The sequence below is a fragment of the Lactuca serriola genome, chromosome 8 (genome assembly GCF_051521515.1).
Source record: "Lactuca serriola cultivar US96UC23 chromosome 8, Lser_US96UC23_V15, whole genome shotgun sequence".
In the NCBI taxonomy this organism is placed as follows: Eukaryota; Viridiplantae; Streptophyta; class Magnoliopsida; order Asterales; family Asteraceae; genus Lactuca; species Lactuca serriola.
This window is the reverse complement of record NC_136415.1, coordinates 116,197,287-116,215,710: the sequence shown is the minus strand read 5'-3', so window position 1 is coordinate 116,215,710 and position 18,424 is coordinate 116,197,287. Positions and strand designations below refer to the sequence as shown.

The 18,424-nt window shown below is 32.3% G+C and overlaps 4 protein-coding genes across 5 annotated transcripts; 1 reads left to right on the top strand and 3 right to left on the bottom strand.

Annotated features, from left to right (window-relative positions):
- The first annotated feature begins 1,469 nt into the window (after nucleotides 1-1,469).
- Nucleotides 1,470-1,823, top strand: LOC145067323 (uncharacterized). The gene has a single exon (XM_079014489.1). The coding sequence runs from the start codon at nucleotides 1,470-1,472 to the stop codon at nucleotides 1,821-1,823; it is 354 nt and encodes a 117-aa protein (XP_078870615.1).
- A 3,019-nt stretch (nucleotides 1,824-4,842) lies between these two features.
- Nucleotides 4,843-6,732, bottom strand: LOC145070428 (SOUL heme-binding family protein). 2 transcript variants are annotated; one of them, XM_079017373.1, is made up of 8 exons: nucleotides 6,418-6,732; nucleotides 6,239-6,325; nucleotides 6,079-6,149; nucleotides 5,900-6,001; nucleotides 5,683-5,787; nucleotides 5,443-5,578; nucleotides 5,220-5,329; nucleotides 4,843-5,130 (listed from the first exon to the last, which is right to left on the bottom strand). In XM_079017373.1, the coding sequence occupies exons 1-8, from the start codon at nucleotides 6,605-6,607 to the stop codon at nucleotides 5,056-5,058; spliced, it is 876 nt and encodes a 291-aa protein (XP_078873499.1). In that variant the 5' UTR covers nucleotides 6,608-6,732; the 3' UTR covers nucleotides 4,843-5,055. The 2 variants fall into 2 exon arrangements, with proteins under 2 accessions (XP_078873499.1, XP_078873500.1); XM_079017374.1 differs by having other exon boundaries at nucleotides 6,424-6,731.
- Nucleotides 6,733-9,881: 3,149 nt separating this feature from the next.
- On the bottom strand, nucleotides 9,882-12,069 carry APG10 (Aldolase-type TIM barrel family protein). Its single transcript, XM_079017874.1, has 9 exons — nucleotides 11,970-12,069; nucleotides 11,504-11,664; nucleotides 11,284-11,345; nucleotides 10,989-11,196; nucleotides 10,811-10,896; nucleotides 10,647-10,748; nucleotides 10,427-10,560; nucleotides 10,299-10,347; nucleotides 9,882-10,182 (listed from the first exon to the last, which is right to left on the bottom strand). Exons 2-9 carry the CDS (start codon nucleotides 11,631-11,633, stop codon nucleotides 10,006-10,008), a joined length of 948 nt encoding a protein of 315 aa, XP_078874000.1. The 5' UTR covers nucleotides 11,634-11,664; nucleotides 11,970-12,069; the 3' UTR covers nucleotides 9,882-10,005.
- A 3,994-nt stretch (nucleotides 12,070-16,063) lies between these two features.
- Nucleotides 16,064-17,742, bottom strand: LOC145069555 (peptide methionine sulfoxide reductase B5-like). The gene is made up of 3 exons (XM_079016490.1): nucleotides 17,512-17,742; nucleotides 16,522-16,678; nucleotides 16,064-16,420 (listed from the first exon to the last, which is right to left on the bottom strand). The coding sequence occupies exons 1-3, from the start codon at nucleotides 17,595-17,597 to the stop codon at nucleotides 16,271-16,273; spliced, it is 393 nt and encodes a 130-aa protein (XP_078872616.1). The 5' UTR covers nucleotides 17,598-17,742; the 3' UTR covers nucleotides 16,064-16,270.
- Nucleotides 17,743-18,424: the final 682 nt, after the last annotated feature.

Sequence of the window (18,424 nt, the reverse complement as noted above, 5' to 3'; positions counted from 1 at the left end):
GATATTAACCAAAAAATCTTCGATTAAACTACTATTTCATATGTATATTTCTATTGTATAAATTAAAATTTTCATTAGCAGGAATATAATATGATTGGTTTGAGGTTTAATTCAACCAAGTATTAAAGAAAATCTAATAATCCAAATTACACATAAATAAGTCATGATTCATGGTCCCCTCCCCTCCCTTTAAAAGTTCAAGTTACACAATGAATAAATGGGATACATTCTTTGTGGCTTATCAAATATATAATTATCCTTACAAAGTGAAGCTTCCTACAAATACCCTCATATATTCATATATATTACTTACATCATTACATACGTCAAGAATACATCACTTACCACAAACACCCTATGGAATCCATATTCATGCCCCCATGAAGTGGATGGTATATAAGTTGCAATCGCAATCATATTCATTCCATCATAAGTGTTTCAAAAATTCTTGTTTAGCATGCCAACTTTCCCCTATTCATATCCTACGCTTTTATGCTCATTTGGTAGACCATAACCCCCATTTAAAGGTAGCTAGCATCAACAAGGAACAGAGAGTCCCACAATACACGTTTTTGATGTTATTGCCTATTTACCCAAATGGAGATATTAAAATAGTCAAAGTGTGCAAATGTAGCAAGTGATATAGAGTCAACCACTTGGTTGAAAGCTTTAGTGGTCCTACACGATCCTAACTTATTTATCACTCTGACCTTGGTGTACGTCAATAACCCACTTTCATTACCAATATCATGAAAACAACTAAACAAGTAATAACATCTAGGGTTAGTAATAAAATTGACCATCAAACTCTTTTAGAATCACCATTTCAACTATAAAAATCCAAAATGTATAAAAATTAGACCACAAACATACGATTTTTGATGCATCCGACCATTATCGTATGTTATAGTAGGACTGACCATCAAACTCTTTTAGAATCATCATTTCAACTATAAAAGTTCAAAAAGTGTAAAAATTAGACCATTATCATATGTTATAGTAGGATGCAGGTTTAGCAGTTTATGTGTGACATGCAACTTGGCATATGTTGGTCCATGTGGCACTCACGTGACAATTACATGGTTTAATTTTATTCTTTTAGAATTATAAAATTATTATTATTATTATTATTATTATTATTATTATTATTATTATTATTACTCATATATTTGTAATCGGAAATAAGTGAGCATTATCAATCTAACAGTAATTGTATATGATATTGCATTAGCTCCAGTAAAATATTTGAATAAAGCAACCGTAAAAATTGAATTTAAGAGGTCATTATGAGAAGATCAAACACAAAGCACCAACAAAGATTCTAAGTGGGGTCCAAAGTGCAACATGGTATTTTTGTAATAATCAAAAAGTACAAGGGCAGCCTCATACTTTATTTCTATAAATACACCACAAACATAATCCATACAACCTTACCCAACAACTAAAAGAAACCAAAAAAACAAGCAAAAATGGGGAACTGCATCATTCGACAAAACAAGGTCATGCAAGCAGATTGGGAAATCAGTAAACATAAAGAACCCATGAAAGCTCATCCAGTCGTACCAGTTGTGCTTTATCCAGTGGCAATTCCGGTAATAAAGGCAGAATCAGAGAGAGATAATGGAGTTGTGAGGATTAAGGTGGTGATAAGTAAGCAAGAGTTGGAGGTGATGTTGAGAAAAGGAGGTGTTTCAGTAGGTGAACTGGTTTCACATATGAAAAAAGAAAGATTTGATGTGATTGATGATGATGATGATGATGAAGATGATAGAAATCGTGGAAGATGGAAGCCTGTTTTAGATAGCATACCTGAATTAAACTAGTTTTTTTATGAGTTATAATACCTCTATAGATTCAACATACAAAGAATATGTAGTCAGTGAGCATAAAAGATACAGTGAAACTTGATCAGCATGAATTGTAATAACATGAAAGCTTGTAAGTTAATATATTTAGTTCAATCATGTGATTTATTTGTTTCACTTTAATTCTCTAGTAAACATATTACTTGCTAGGTGAAAGAATTTTACGGAAATAATATGATACATGTAATAACAAAAATCGGTTATTTTTTATGTGACTAGAATTTTGGAAGTTCCCCTTGGTCAAGATGGTCTCAATTAGTAAGATTTGTAGTTTCATTTATTTATGTATTATAATTATAATATCCTACTTAAAAAAAAATTATTACTTTCAAAAATCTACCTAGTATTAGTAATAATTGCTATGTATTTTGATGAAATTACTATAACCGGGTAGATTTTTTAAAATACAATGTTGTAAAAAGAAAAAACAAAAATAAGATGTAATAAACAAAACAACAGAGGTATGTTGTTATTTCTTGCATTTTACAGGGTCACAGTTAGACCATTTATGATATATTGATTAGAATATTGGCCAATGAAGAAGAAGAATGAGACAGAGATTAAAGTTTAAGCAATGAGGTCATCTGTTATCGAAGTTGTCTCTCTTGAATATAGGTACAATTATCTAATCATACCTCCCTCTTACCCTATTCGTATGAGAACTAGGTTTAAATGTGAAGGACATCTATTGTGCGAACGTGTATGGATAATGCTATTATGTGAAAATGATTAAGAGAATAAGTTGTTTGGTAATGTGAATATGTTTAAATACACATAACTATTGTCATTATCATGCAACCATGCACTCTTACTAATTCTCATTCATTCTTGTTCTCACACATCCTTATTCACTCGTTCTTATTTTTACAAAATACAATTATCAAAATCACATTCTGACATAATTGAAATCATAAAAAAAATGTTCATACTACTACTCTTATAGACGATTTAATTAGTGAAAATATCTTATAATGACACTAGTTATATAAGGTTGAATGTATTCACATTACCATCAACACATTCTCTTAGTTATTCTCATACAATGTAACTGTCGACACATGTCCGCACTATATATATATATATATATATATATATATATATATATATATATATATATATATATATATATATATATATAGGGCCGATTTTATTTGTATCTCAACAAAGATAGGGCTTAGGGCCCTCACTTCTATGGGGCCCCACTTAATCAAATACCAAATACATATTACCTCTAACGTCCATATTAAATCAATGAATATGGATCACTAGCCTTCACACACGGCTCAAAAATTCTGTTAATTTTCTTCTACAAGCAACGATTCTTTTTCTTCTCCATTCTCGGACTCTGAATCTCTGATTAGCGATTACGATTCTAGGCTCCTTCTCCATTATCGGCTAGTCGGCTTCTCCATAACAACATAACTGATATTCTGATAACTCCTTCTCATGATTTGTACTTTTGTAGGTAAGCTTCATTGTTCAAAAATCAAAACAATCACAATCTGATCATCTGAACTCTGAAGGAAAGATTCAAAGATCGATTATCTGCCATCTACTCATCTGATTATCTATCACTGAAGGTAAACTCCATTAGTCCATTGTTGAAAAATTTATGATCTTTCTCAGACTAAAGTTCACTATTACACTTCAATGGTATTTTATAATTTCAGTTATACTTTATTACTTTGTGAATTGTGAATAGTTCAAAGGGCCCCAAATTTTTGGTTCGTTTAGAGCCCCCAAACTTATTGAGCCGCCCCTATATATATATATATATATATATATATATATATATATATATATATATATATATATATATATATATATATATATATATATATATATATATATACTTTGTGGTATAATCCAAATTGACTGGATAATGCAATTGAGTCCTGCAACCAATAAGTAATTGTGTTAGTGTTGTCATTCATCACTCATGTCGATATGAAATTAAAGATAGTAACAATTAATAATGGGCCTCATCTAGTAGTTATGATAGGTTTGAAAAGATCAAAGAAGCCGTTAAAGTGAAGCTACAAGTGCACTCATCGGTTTTTAGTCAATATCGTGAGTATAGTACAGGATCTAATAGAAAATAAATGTAAATTTTGAGAAATTAAATATCTTTCTATTTCTTATTACTTATCTTTTCATCCATATTGACAAATATTTTAAAATGTTTTTAATTTTATCTAAATATAACATTTGTCTTGGCGTGAGTAAGAAAATAAGTAGAAAGAAAATATAGTAATATATTTAATTTTTCAATTTGAATTAGTTTTTAACAAAATCAGAAAGTTTGATTGCTTCTTGTTGCTTTAATTTGGTGAATAACTAGAAACGATCTCATGTGTTTGGCTCCTTCAAGTACCAAAAATTGGCTGGTTTGGCCTATAGTTTTATAGACAAAATTTCAAAAATGGTCCTATGGTTTCAAGTGTCAAAGTGAGACTAACTTTCAGAAACCCTTAAAAAATGCCCATGCTGTTTCAAAAAATGGCATAACATTTTGTCTTACTGTTGATGTTACTTTTAAAAAAATGAGCAATATACTCGGTTCCTATGCTTTTTAAAAAGTGGCAAGTTGGTCCTTTTTTGACCACCACCACTTTCAGCCTGACCACCACCACCACCATCATTGCCTTCAGCCACCGCCACCCATCACCACCATCTTTAACCACCATTCATAAGGGGAGAAGAGGAGAGAGTAAAGGGGTGACGGTGTGTTCACTTTTATAAAAGGAGTAAATTTGTCATTTCATGTATACTTAATCCAACTTCACTAACGGAACGCTAAAAAGCACCAAAGTTGCAACTTTTTGAAACCACAGGGCCACATTCGGAGCGTTTTTGAAAGTTGTCCTCACCTTGCTACTTTTCGAAAAACAGAGGGACCGTTTTTTAAATTTTGTCTAGTTTATATTTCTAATGGATCAAATGGCCAACATTTATAATCATAGTTAAAGATGAAACAGGCCAAACAAGTGGAAAGTCGACTAAAGTGAATTAAGATGCTTACAAATTACAACCTCCTCCTCAACAGGTATTAACAAATTTCTGTAAGTTATATACAGCCAACACATATGAACACACCTTATCATACTATGTATATCAACATGTAATTAACTAGTTTTGTCTGTGTAACATAGGAATCAGGAAACACATACATGATACATCTGTGTGCTTGCTACTCTTGTTTCCTTTCCACTTCTAGGGAAATCTCATTACGCCGTGTAAATGGAAGTGTAAATGGTGGGTTATACTGAAAATAATAAATAAACACTTCTTATTAATTATTTATGCTTGAATTTATTTTTTATTCTTTTAAGATCATTTATATAATTTAATTACCTGTGCAACCTCCACAGATGCTCCACTTTTTACTTTGTATTGACTATCATTCTTTAGGCTGTTCCTGAGTGCTGATTCCCGGCGTATAACATCTTCATCACTCACAAACCCTGAATTGAGATTTCAGAATGCCATATTTTTCATAAATGTACGTTTTCTTTTAATCAAAATAGGCTAATTTCGTCTTTCTTTTAGAATATAATCAATGAAAGGAATCACTCACCTGAAAAGGCAACAACAGCCACAGTTCTACCTGGTACCTCTTGGATAGTTACAGCAGAGTTTTTAGGCAGTGGCAACTTGGAACCATATTTTGAAGGCATCACAAATGACATCTTCCATTTATCTTCATCTTCCAGCTGAATATTATCCGAAAATGGTAAATAACAAAGATAAGAGAAGATTCTATATATAAACTCTATATTCTATAAACATGTAGATTGTAATGGAGGTATTGACCTACCTTCTTTGTTATCACAGGGGTAGTCATATCCATTGCCACACCTTTAGATTGTGTTTTTCGTGTAAGAACAGGGGTTGTCATCTCCATTGTTTCGTTTAATGTATTCTGGAAGAACATATACGGATCAAGAACGATATAAAAAGATAATTGTATTGTAGTATGTTGATGTTCCTAAAGTTTATTTGTATCAAGAAATCTGTAAGGAGATATTGAATACCTTACCAAATAGGTATTCAGCTAGTACATTGAACGATTGAGATGCACCATTTAGATCGAATCCATATTTTCCAGGCATAGTTGTCTCAGCTACAAAGTAAGGCTGATTGAAAGCCAAAATCAGAGTTACCAGGAGGAACATGAAAAAAAAAACTTGTTTATAAGGAGATTAAGCAATACCTCGAGTTCTCTGATCTCATACTGATCGTTTCTGGTCAAAACTTTGAACCTCACGGTTTCCAGGTCGGGAACTGGAAACACAAAATTGCAGAAATAGAAACCCTAAAGTAAGAAAAGAAGAAGAAAAACGTCTAAATTGGTTCCTTTAGATTACACAAACCTGACATCAAAGCTTCTTCCAAATTCCGACTCTCGAACCTCTTCGGAAACACATATTTGGCCGTCTCTGTCGCCAAATCCGCCAAAACTACAACAGATTCATTAAACGTACGGTTACATATCAAATTACCGAGTATAATCAAAATAGGAAAGTGTAAAGAATAGGGGGGAATTGAAGACATCTACGTCGTTGAGAGACGGAAGTAGTTTGGGAGGAGAGAGCGAATATAAGAGATACTCGAGCTTCAAGAGCAGACATATTGTTAGCAGCGGTGGTTCTTCTTGTTGCGACGACGGATGATGGTGGTCTTTCGGTGGCCATTGATTTGGGGACTAGGGTTACAGTAGAAGGGTAAATTGATCGAGACATTGTTGCCTTGGAGTTATTTGAATTTCAGTTGGTAGTGGTGAGTCTGATGGTAGTTACTTTGGCCTTCAGTTCCACTCATTCCAATAAAATAAATTAATAAACGTCGACAAACTACAACCGCTACCATCAACGATCTTTTCTTGAACAAATATAACAAAACAAGAGGTATGGATGTTAACGGAAATTATAAAAAAGAAATAATATTTTTGAAAAAGTTTTACTTTGATCCAAAAAAAAATGAAATAGAAAAATTCCAATTATTTGATTTTACAAGATAATACGTTATTTTCTGTTAAAAAAAGTATTTTTGTTAATTTTGGTCAAAATGAAATAATTTGGACTTTTATGTTCAATTTTTTTTTTTTTTTTTGACTAAAGTGAAACTTTTCTGAAAATATTGATATTTTTCTGACAATTTCCTTGTTAAAAACGGTAAAAACTGACAGAGTAAGTAACATGATATAAAATAAACCGCTTTGAGTAATCAATTCCAATCCGGTTTAATTATACGGGCGGATACGTCATGACATAGGAATTATACATGTTAAAGATTGAGAATTTCCCCCTCGAAAATTACATATTCATTTATATACAAATTTGTTTTTTAATTACTTAGATAACTTGGTAAGACCAAAACCAAAATCTTATATACAAGAAAATATTTGGGTTTGGTCGCTTTGTAACGTGGAATAACTTAAACAGCTAGATCAAAATTTTATTTTCTGAATTTCGTTTATCTTCAATACTCTACGGGTCCACTCGACTACTCCCTCATTCTCGCGAACTTGAACCTTTGCACTCCCAACTCCAACTTTCCATTGTATCCTTTATATGCTATGAATTTCGTCTTTCCGCCTCCCAACTCCTATTCATTTCTGTTTTTCATTTTTCTTTTCTTTTTGCCTTCTAACTCCTACTCTTTCAACTTGTTAAATATTTTCAACCTGACATGAAACATATTTACAAGTTCTAACCTTAATTCGCAACCTAACACGAAAATAAATAGGTTGACTCGACACAACATGATAAACGGGTCGGGTTAGGGTCAAACTTTTTGAACCCGTTCAATGTTTCAGCTAGACGCAAATCTGACACAACACAACACATTTTCCAGGACTATTGACATTTGTGACTCTTTTTCCAAAACAAATTTTACATAGTCCATCTGAAATGAAATTTCAAAAATTATCTATGGATTTCAAAAATGGTTTTCCAAAATGTAGCATTATTTTTTAAATACTAAAAATGGAATTCTTATATAAAAGGTTGATTTTGGGTTGTACATAAACAAGGTATTATGTGCATACCATTTTGTTCAATAATCTTCTAACGATGCAATTTGAAAATATTAAGAAGAAATAGTTCGAAAATGTTACCAAGGATGAGTTCAAAAATGTTACCAAAAACTAGTTCGGAAATCTTACTAAGAACTATTTCAAAATCTTGAAGTTAGTTCGAAATATTGATTTCTTTCATTGAGAACTAAGAGCTTGTATGTTGTGATTTATTCCAAGTTGGTTTTGTCCAAGTTTCCATAAAAAAAAATGAAAAAGATAGCTTACGGGTTGGAAATATACTACTTGGATATACCAACAAGCAGTTGAGATTCTCATGATTCTATTTGTTTTGCATAACTTGTTTGAAGATGTTAGAATTAAGTAGTTATTTGTAAAAATTGGTTAAATTATGTTCAAAATTTTATAGGGTAAATGATTGTACTAGTTAATTAATGTTAGGCGACTCTACAATTTCATATAATACAATGAACGATTTGATAAAATAGCTTAGTATGCAATTAAAAATTCATTCATTTAAATCAAACGTGTAATAATAACCTTCAATTAGGATTTCTGAATTCTTGTACACAACGTTAGCCTTAGCCATATTCTTACTGTCCTTACTTGAGACCTTCGACTTTAGTGATTCGGTTGGTATATGAGCTTGATAGTTTAAACGAGTATGACTCAATTGTTGGCATCGATTGCATCCTTTTAGAATCGGGCCCTCACCTTGAGAATGCATGTGAGGGTGTTCTTTAGGATTGCCAGCTTGTCGTTTGTCTATAAGCATGAGTCTAACGATTGTTACCTCATCAAACCGGAGGGTGTGGGAGGGAAGTTTCCCTCACTTTTGGTGGGTCATACCCCTCTTTCTCTCACTTTCCTTTCCCTCACCTAAAAGCCAAGGAATGGATGGGAAGCCCTTCCCTCACTTTTTTTTTAAATATATTTCATACATATATTATACTCATTTTGTAGGGAATCAAAAACCATGAATTTTGATATATTTTTTATATTTTTATAGTAGGTATATAATTTTATAAATATTAAAAAAGATAAAATGAAAAAAAAAACAAAACAAAACTTTCCAATAACATGAAGAGAGAGAGTGCGGCACCCCCTCCCCCCACCTCTTTTCCCGTGGTTCTTTCCCTCGCCCACGGAGTGGTGTTCAAGAGTGAGGGAAGCTTCCCTCACCCCTTTCTCGTTCCCACTCCGTCCAGCCTCAGGGCTCTTGTCATTTAGTAGGGTGTGGAAGATTGGTCAAAATATGTATAAAAACAATATATGACTAGATGTGTATAAATGCAAAAGTTTGTTACTCTCCCTCTTTTATTGATAATTCTTAAGAAATATTTTCGTTACAAAAATGATCAAATTGTATAATATTAAATTATGTTGGAAATATTTTTATGTGATTGTCACTTGAAATAAGTTGAAAATTTATTTATATTTGCCTAACAAAAATTATCAAAATATTTCAGGCTTGAAGAATGTCTAAGTGGTTGATGACTTAAGTTTTCAAGTCTAGCAAAGCTTTCTAAACAAACAAAGCTTACAGGTTCAAGACCTGATTGGTCAAACCATGTCATGGGTTTTTCCAAGTCCTATAAATAAGGCCCTTACACTCATTATAAAGTTTCTCATTCCCTAGTTGCTCGATTGCTCATTCATCTCCACAATTTTCTAAAGAGAATTTGAGAGCCTTTAACTTTGTAACATCCAAGAGCATCTTTAGAGTGCTTAGAGCACCTTTAGAAGTTTCATAGCACTTTAAATCATTTGTAATCACAATTCAATGAATATGAATATGAAACAACTTTCGAGCCTTTTATCTTAACTTTACAAGTATGTAACTTTCCGCATCTTTGTCATTTGACAATTCTGAAACTGTTTCAGTTTTCATTTTTCAACACTATGACCTTTTAAGTCGGGTTTTACTGTATTTCAATTTCATCAAACTCAACCCACCTGCAGGGTGATGACAAATAACGTTTCAAATGTCATGCAAATTATTAATATATCGAGTTACAACTACAACAGAGAGAGTCACATTCAAATCAGCATTCTCTATTCTTCGATTAAAAAAAAAAAAAAAAAAAAAATACACAAAACAAACTACACTGTAAGTGCCTCTTGCTGGGAATGCCAAGCTACAACATCCTTATAACCCAAATCACCACCAAAAATATCCAAAGCACTCCCCACTGTAACATCCACACGTCCCATTCCTGCTACTTTTATCCTCTCCAAATCCTCCATCACTGTCACCCCACCAGCATACGTAACTGGAATCTGAAACATCAAACCATTAATTAAACATTATTACTGTATATATAATTTAATTATTCATTGTAATTTTCTGAATCATAAAAGCATTTAATATTCAACAGTTTCTTCTTTCTACTCACTGGTGAATACTTCCCAAGCAGTGTTACAAGCTCTTCATCGATTCCCAATCTGCAATGAATAAATAAGTAATACAAATTCAACAAATTGGTCATTAATAAAAACAAATATGACATTAATAGAAACGTACTTTTTCCCTTCAACATCAACACCATGTACAAGAAACTCATCAGCATAAGCCGAAAGAAAATTCAATGTCATTTCATCAAGAAACACATCGCTAAATTTCTGCCATCTATCTGTCACAATCGCATATCTACCATCCTGAAATATTAATTATAATAAATAATTAAATAAATATATAGACAATAATAAAAGATAGTAATGAACTAATAATAAATAACAAATACCTTCTTCCTGCAACTAAGGTCCAAGACAAGCCTTTCTTTTCCAACAATGTCAACAAGTCCTTTAAGCCTCTCAAGATCCATTTCTCCATTATTGAATACATACTGCAATTAAGTTTTTAGATTTTTTTTTTTGAAAATTGAAATATGGGAAGAGAAAAACATACAGATGTGATGATGATGTGGCTGGCTCCTTCCTCTATGTAACTCAAGGCGTTTCCTGAATTAATACCACCTCCTACTTGCAAACCACCTACTCCTCAAATCAACAATCTGTAAGTTCAGACATATTATCAAACATCAAGAATGTCTAAAAAAAGGTAAAATAAATGACAAGTGTTTTACCAGGGTAAGCGTGTAGTGCTTCAATGGCTGATTTATTGCTCAAAGGGTCAGCTCCAAGCATGATTACATGACCTCCTTGTAATCCATCTTCTTTGTAAAGGGTGGCATATTCTGCAGCTGATTTATCTGATTCAAAATTTGTTACTAGACTTGAATCACTTTCCTTTAAGTCTGAAAGGGTAGATCCCACAATTTGCTTTACTTTCCCCTGAAACCACCACATGAAGCAATAAGATACACAAATGCAAAGATGACAACAAGTATAAGCAAAAAGAAAATATCAACAATTACAAACCTTGTGTATATCAATGCAAGGGCGAAACTTCACATTGCACTTGATTGATAGTTGTTGAGGTTCTGTCACCAAAAAAAATGAACTTTCTATACTGAGGTACAAATCAAGAGAAACAAACATGTATCTAGTTGCATGTTTATGTGTGTATTCTCATCTACTCACAAACATGAGCATGTATGATCAGATATATGAGTAGGGAAAATAGTGGAAATAAACGTACTTGAGCTAGATGAAGATGCTGCCACAAATTTCTGCTTCCTGGGTGATGTGTAAATTGAAGACTTGAGTACTCTATCGGAGGAATTGAGTTGCAACCAGGTTGAACTGTAATGAAGGCTCTGAAGTCGCATATTTTCCAAACAATGATTCAACTAAGCACTCCTGCATCGGCAAGATGATGATCGGAAACTATAAGACACATGCATACTGAAATCTTATAATTATAGACTGAAATACTGTTAAGTTCTCTATCTGAAACCAAAAGCATCTGTGTAAGAGTAATTCATTTGACTCCGATTTGCCAATTTTGAACATGCAATTGGAAGGATGTAGCACTAACCATCTTCCCAGACAAAATCTACTTATTCGTATACTCTATTCCTTATCGGTCTCACAAAAATTGAAATAAAGGCTTGATCGAACAAGAAACTAGAAATATGAGGTAGGTGTTGAAAAAAAAAACTTACCCGTTAAGTGTTGAAGATCAGAAAGCGAGACGGAGAGACGTCGCCGGCGACAATGGAATCGAAGCTAAAGGCGAACAGGCGTTTGATGGATAGTAGGCTTTGAAGCCCTAATCAATTAAAAGGGCCCACAAACTTTTAATATAAAAGAGCCCAAAAGCCCAGATTACAATCGCTTTAGGCTTTGGGCTATTTGTTTCTATTAGGCATGAGCAAAAGGACCGAACCGGCCGGAACCGGAACCGGCCTGGGAACCGGCTTCGGTCAAAATCAAGAACCGAACCGGCCCGGCGGTTCTACCGGTTCCGGTTCGGGTCCGGTTTTTCGGTTTTGGAACCGGCCTTCGAGAAATAGCAATGTATTTTGGGCTTATGGTTTTCCGATTCCGGGTCCGGTCTTTGGGAGATTTATTTGAGTTTCAAAGTTACATTAAACACATGTGAAGATTATATATGAGAGAACTTCATGGATTAGTTCATGCATATGCATACCCTTAAACAAGTTCTTTTAGTATTCCATATAAGTAGAGTTAAACTTTACATATAATATAAAAAAGTTGATATATAAATATTTCAAATTTCTTTCCCAGATGATATTACAACGATTCATAGACTCTTTTTGGCTTGAACATTCTAAAGAAACATGGGTGCAAAAATGTCAAAATGCTAAAACAGCCTATTCTTTCGAATTGCTAAAAGAGGTAAAACTACACAATCACATTCTTTCTTTAAATATCAATAAAGTTCAACACTTTTTAATACTTCATATAAATTCATGAATTAGGGGAAGCTATAAATTGTAATGAAGTGCAAACACTTACAAATGCACCTGAAATTGTAACCGAATGGAGAACTTTAAAACGAGATCATGAAATGGTTTTCAATCTCAAATCCTTCATTCAACAATGGAGAACCCGAACAACAATGCAAAACCCGAACAACAAAACGATGGATTCTCAAATCCTTACATGATTGCTTTTTTTTTTTTTTATGTCCAAAGTAGAAGTGTGCAAGCGACAAAGGCATGGGGTGTTTTGTAAAGACTATCCGGTCCGGTTCCCTGTTTTGGCCCGGTTCCAAGGGTCGGTTCTTACCGGGTCCCGGTTCCAAAAATTCACAAAATTACAGTACCGGTCCCGGCCCGACCGGTTCCATCGGGTTCCGGTTCCGGCCGGTTCCCCGGTCCGTTTGCTCATCCCTAGTTTCTATATCTTCTACTATAATAAATGAAGGTTTTTTGCCACATGTCTTCATTTGGACATATGTCATTTTCTAAAATTTTTAAATTTTCTATTTTCCACTTGTCATTTTATTGTATTTTTCATTTATTAAATTAAAATTATACATTTAATATGTAAGGTAATATATATATATATATATATATATATATATATATATATATATATATATATATATGTAAGGTATTTATTAGAAAGGTTTATATATGTAATGTATTCAATACATTAAAACCTCATTAATTTTAATAATTCAAAAAAAATTCTCATTTTTCTTATAAATTCAAACTTTTCAAATTGTTAAAATTTTATATTTAATTTTTTTAAAATAAACTCATGTAATACATGAGTCTCACACCTAGTTGTTACTATTCTATTGTTGAATACTAAAATAAGAATTAGATTGTTTTCGATACAACAAAGCTATCTATTCTTGCGTGTTTTCAAATTTTGTTGTTTTTTTTTTTCAAACTCAAGTTTCATTCCATATCTGTCTTCAAATTTTCCTAATGTTTGATGTTCAAAATGACGTTTATATAACAAGACTTATTAGAAAAAAAAATGTTTTGATTAGTTTTTATAGTGAGATAAAATCAATAATTTGTTTTTCTAAAAAATGTTTGTCTTAGTTTAAGGGTTTTATAAGATAATATTGATATTGATTTTTACAACTCAAAAAGCCATAAAAAAATTACTAATTCTAACTTTTTAAAATCTCTTTTTTGAAGGGTTAAGAAGAAGTTTTTTTAAAAATCATTTTCTGTTTATCAAACATTTTTTTGATTTGTTTACTTTTCAAAAAGCCAATAAATTGTTTTTAGATTAAGAGGGTGTTTGAGATTTCATCTAGAAACTTATTTTTAAGTTATTGACTTTTTGAAAAGTCAATAAGTTAAAAAAAATGTTTGGATGCTTAATAAAACTTTTAAAACAACTTTTGGTTTAGCCTTTAAAATGAGTTTTGATGAAGTTATAATTTACAACTTTTTGGAATGACTTGTAACTTATTAAAATAAAAAACAAGCAAAAGTCAATAAGTTAGCCAAACACTTTTTAATTTATTGATTTTTTGTTAGTAAAAAACTAATTCAAACACTTTTTTTTTTTAAATCTCATTTTTCCACATTGATAAGTCAATAAGTCATTTTAGATAAAAAGTCATTTTTAACTTTAAAATAAAATTCCAAACACCCTTTAAATCCCAAGCACCCTCTTAATTTGGACACTTTGTCATGTTAAAAAGAAAACAAATTTAGATTTTAGCAGTTGTTGCCTGGGATTTACTAATTGTTCATGCTTTTGGAATCTGCTTTATTCATTGCAACAGGATTATATCATCACGAGCAACAAACCTAACATCCTCATCGACTGGGTTTGCTATTTGCATAATCATCGTTTAAGTTAAAAGTTAATAGTTTGAATGCCAAAATGAAGCCCTTAAAAAACAAATATTAAACGACTAAATATCGTATTCGTCCGACTTAAGCTCTAAATATCATATTTGTCATTCTTAATATTTTAAAATATCATATTTGCCAAATCTATATTTTAAATAATTTTTATTATTTAATAAGCTTTTATTACATTTTAAAATCATTTTAATTTAAGAAAATGTCTAAATCGACCATAATACCCTTACTTTGTAAATCAAAATCTTTCAAACGAGGTTTTATGCTTTGGTCGTCTTCCTCAAGTTGTCTTCCTCATGATCGTTGGTGTACGTTCATTGCTCGACATTCTCGTTTTTACCTTTCGTTGCTTCCTTCAATTGCAGCTGGTTCCTTCTTGCAATTGTTAACCAGGTAATTACAACCTTTACTTATATCCCTTTCTTTTTGGCAATTGAATCAATACTTACGTGTTTAGAATCTCAAATTCTTGAAACCACTGTCTTAATTTAACAATTCCCTTTCCATACATGCCCCTCGTTTAGGTCATGAATCCAAATAATAGGCTTAATTTTGGTTCTTCGCTTCTAATTTTCATTTCTACCACAAGTTACCATACAGTGGTGTCGATTTCAAGTTTTGATGCATAATTGAAATGCAAATGATGTTTTCAAGTTCCTATGTATTGTGCTTTAGGGAGAGGGAGTCATTCCCTCCCAACCCACTGAACCCACTGTCACATCATTTTTTCTCTTTTATTATTATTTTTTCATATTTCCCAACCCACAACACACAGAAACCCTATCTTTTTGAACCCACTCAATCCGCTTAATTAAAAAAATACAAAACAATTGAAGGTAAAATCTTAATTAGCAATAAAGTTACCGACGATACCACTCCCACTTCAACGGGTTGGTTGATTGGTTTCACTAACTCACTTCATAATCTCTCTCTACTTTCTCTTTCTTATTTTCTCTTATACCACGTGTTTTAAAACTTGTAGGATCTGTTTTGGATCGACTTGTGGTTACCTGATCTTGTTTAGTAAGGAAACCCACGACTTCAGGCTTGTGAATCTTATCACAAGGCATGAACTTATATTTCATTTTGATTGCTTATTCTCAAAAAATTTGAAGCTATGCATACTTCTAATCACGAATTGAATATTCAATTAACAAATAAAAACACAAACTTTACCTAATAATGTAGCGATTGGAACAACAAACTGGCGAGAAGAAGGGTATAAGAAAATACAGTGATAATGTAGTCGTCAGAATACGGCAGAAAAATGTCACACCAAGGTTATGTTGATCGTCCAGTTGCTAGTTGCAGGAATAAGGTATTCTTTTGATTTACAAGCCAGGGGTAGTATCGTCTGATTAGTGATTTTTATTATTTTTAATTATTTTAAAATACAAAAAGAGATTATTAAATAATAAAAACTGTTTAAAAAATAGATTTGGGCAAATCCGATATTTTAAAACATTAAAAAGGACAAATATGATATTTAAAATTTAAGTCGGACAAATACGATATTTAGTCGTTTAACAAGGGTATATACGCAATTCTCCCTTAAAATTATTACAAAGCTTTTCGCATGGAGCAATTTAAGAAGCCATAGCAGTTTTCCACATACAAAAACACAAAGCAAGGCAAACCCTAAAAAGGATCACTTTTCGCCATTATGATTCCGAGGCAAACTTGATGGAGATACTATTAACACAATGTCTTTCATCTGTGGGTGTCTTGAATCCCTCACCTTTAAACACATGACCTAAATGCCCTCCACAAGCTGTACAAGTAATTTCAATCCTTCTACCATCTGGGTCCGGCTGAAAAATTAACAAATTTTAAAACTTTTTAAAAAAGACTGATACTGGCGTCAATGACACAAAAATTCAAAATTTCTGTAAGAGTAAAGAGTCAGTCTCACAGTGCGGGTGATTGCTCCAGGGAGACCCTCATAGAAAGCAGGCCAACCACAGCCAGAGTTGAATTTGGTGGTTGATTTATAGAGCGGTGTTCCACAACCAGCACATGTGTATGTCCCATCAACAAAAAATTTATCATATTCACCTGTGCCTTTCGGCCTGTAAATAAAACCCAAAAATTTCATGAAAATTACCATATGGTCTCTTTCAATCATCATATCCTAGACTCTAGAGGGTGTTGTTTCTTTTTTACTTAATAGACTTAACTGTTAAGCTACAGATGAGTGTTTCTTTTCGACTTAAAGTCTGGCAAAGAACAAGGCCTAAAGACTTTTGGAGTTCAAAGGCAATCAGAGCTATATAAGATTATATTTCCAAGATCATTTAAGATCAATAAGAAGGGTAGTCAACACTGCAACACATGTTTAACCAACAAATGTAAGACTTGAACTATCTTATGCATCCATTTCCAACGTTTGAGATACAAACAATCAGCTCAATCCAAAACTGACATTAGTTTACTGTTATTTTGAAAAGTATGTATATGCAGCTCTAATTTCCAAATCTGCTGATCACCATAAGCAATAGAGAAGCCCTAGATTGAATTTTGGAGTCAATTCGACCAATTCTCAGAAATGCAACTGATAAAATCATACAAATTATCTGCTAAATTGCAACTAAGGTTATGGAGATTCTAGAATGTATGAAGTAGAGAAGCCCCAAATTAGAATTTTGGAGTCAAGTTGATGATCTTTCGTAATCAGTAATCACAGGCGAGAAAATTAATCAAAACCGTTTGCTAAGAATGCAATAATGTTAAGTCGATTGTGGAGTGTAGACATGTTACCGAAATGCAACCAAATTCTTGTTAAATTTAAGTGCAATAGTTTAAATGATCAGTTCTCCTACAGAAATTGATAAAACATTATTGCTGTTTAGGAATCTGAACATCTAATATAGAAAGAATTCAATGGATCAAGTAGTACACTTACTCGGTTCCTTTGTTGCGAAGGATGCGGAACTGTTCAGGGGAGAGAACTGCACGCCATTCCTCCTCTGATTTCACAATAGAACCCATTGAAATCTTATTCAGAGCCGAGAACCCTAGTTTTAGTGATATTTGGGGATTTGGTTATCTTGTTGGGGATCAGAAGGATGTATCACAAATCAATAAATAAAAGATACGAACGTATCCCTGTTCGGCCCTAGAGATGGTTTCAGGGAGGGTTTGAGTCCATTTTGACTTTTGCTTCTCTTTTTAGTTTTTACAAAATTTTATTTCAACTATAACATACAAACTTTATTTATTACATTTTTATATGAACAAAATAAAATTGAGACATTTTGATAAATAGAAGTTGATTCTAGCAGTATTTCATGACAAATAACCATAAAATGTTGGGTCATGTTAAGACACAAAATCATAAAATCTAACCACTGATTTATAAAATAACATGAATAAAATGTTTGATAACTCTATTGTTTTTCTTCTAATTTAATGATTTTAATAACCAAGGACTAAACGTAGTCTAGCGTTTTGAATGAGTAAACATATCATCTCAAAATTATAGTATATAATAGGACTAAAGATGTCAAAATGCATGGAATAAGGGAGGTAGTTATATAAGAGGTAAAGACTTATAAATTCTTAGTGTTTGCTGCTTGATTCTTAAATAGTTTTTGGCCTTCTTTTAGTTATAAATAGTTAATATGTTAAACTATAAGGACTGAATGCAGTCCAGTGTATTGAATGAGTCACTAGATTAGCAAGACTCATCTTCTACATGTATTGTCAAATAAGTTATCAAGAAACGGTTAAAACCTAGTTATAAATAAAACCGGTAAAACCTGACATGACTTACAAATCCAAGACGAAATAAATGTGTTTTGATGAAAGATTTCAAC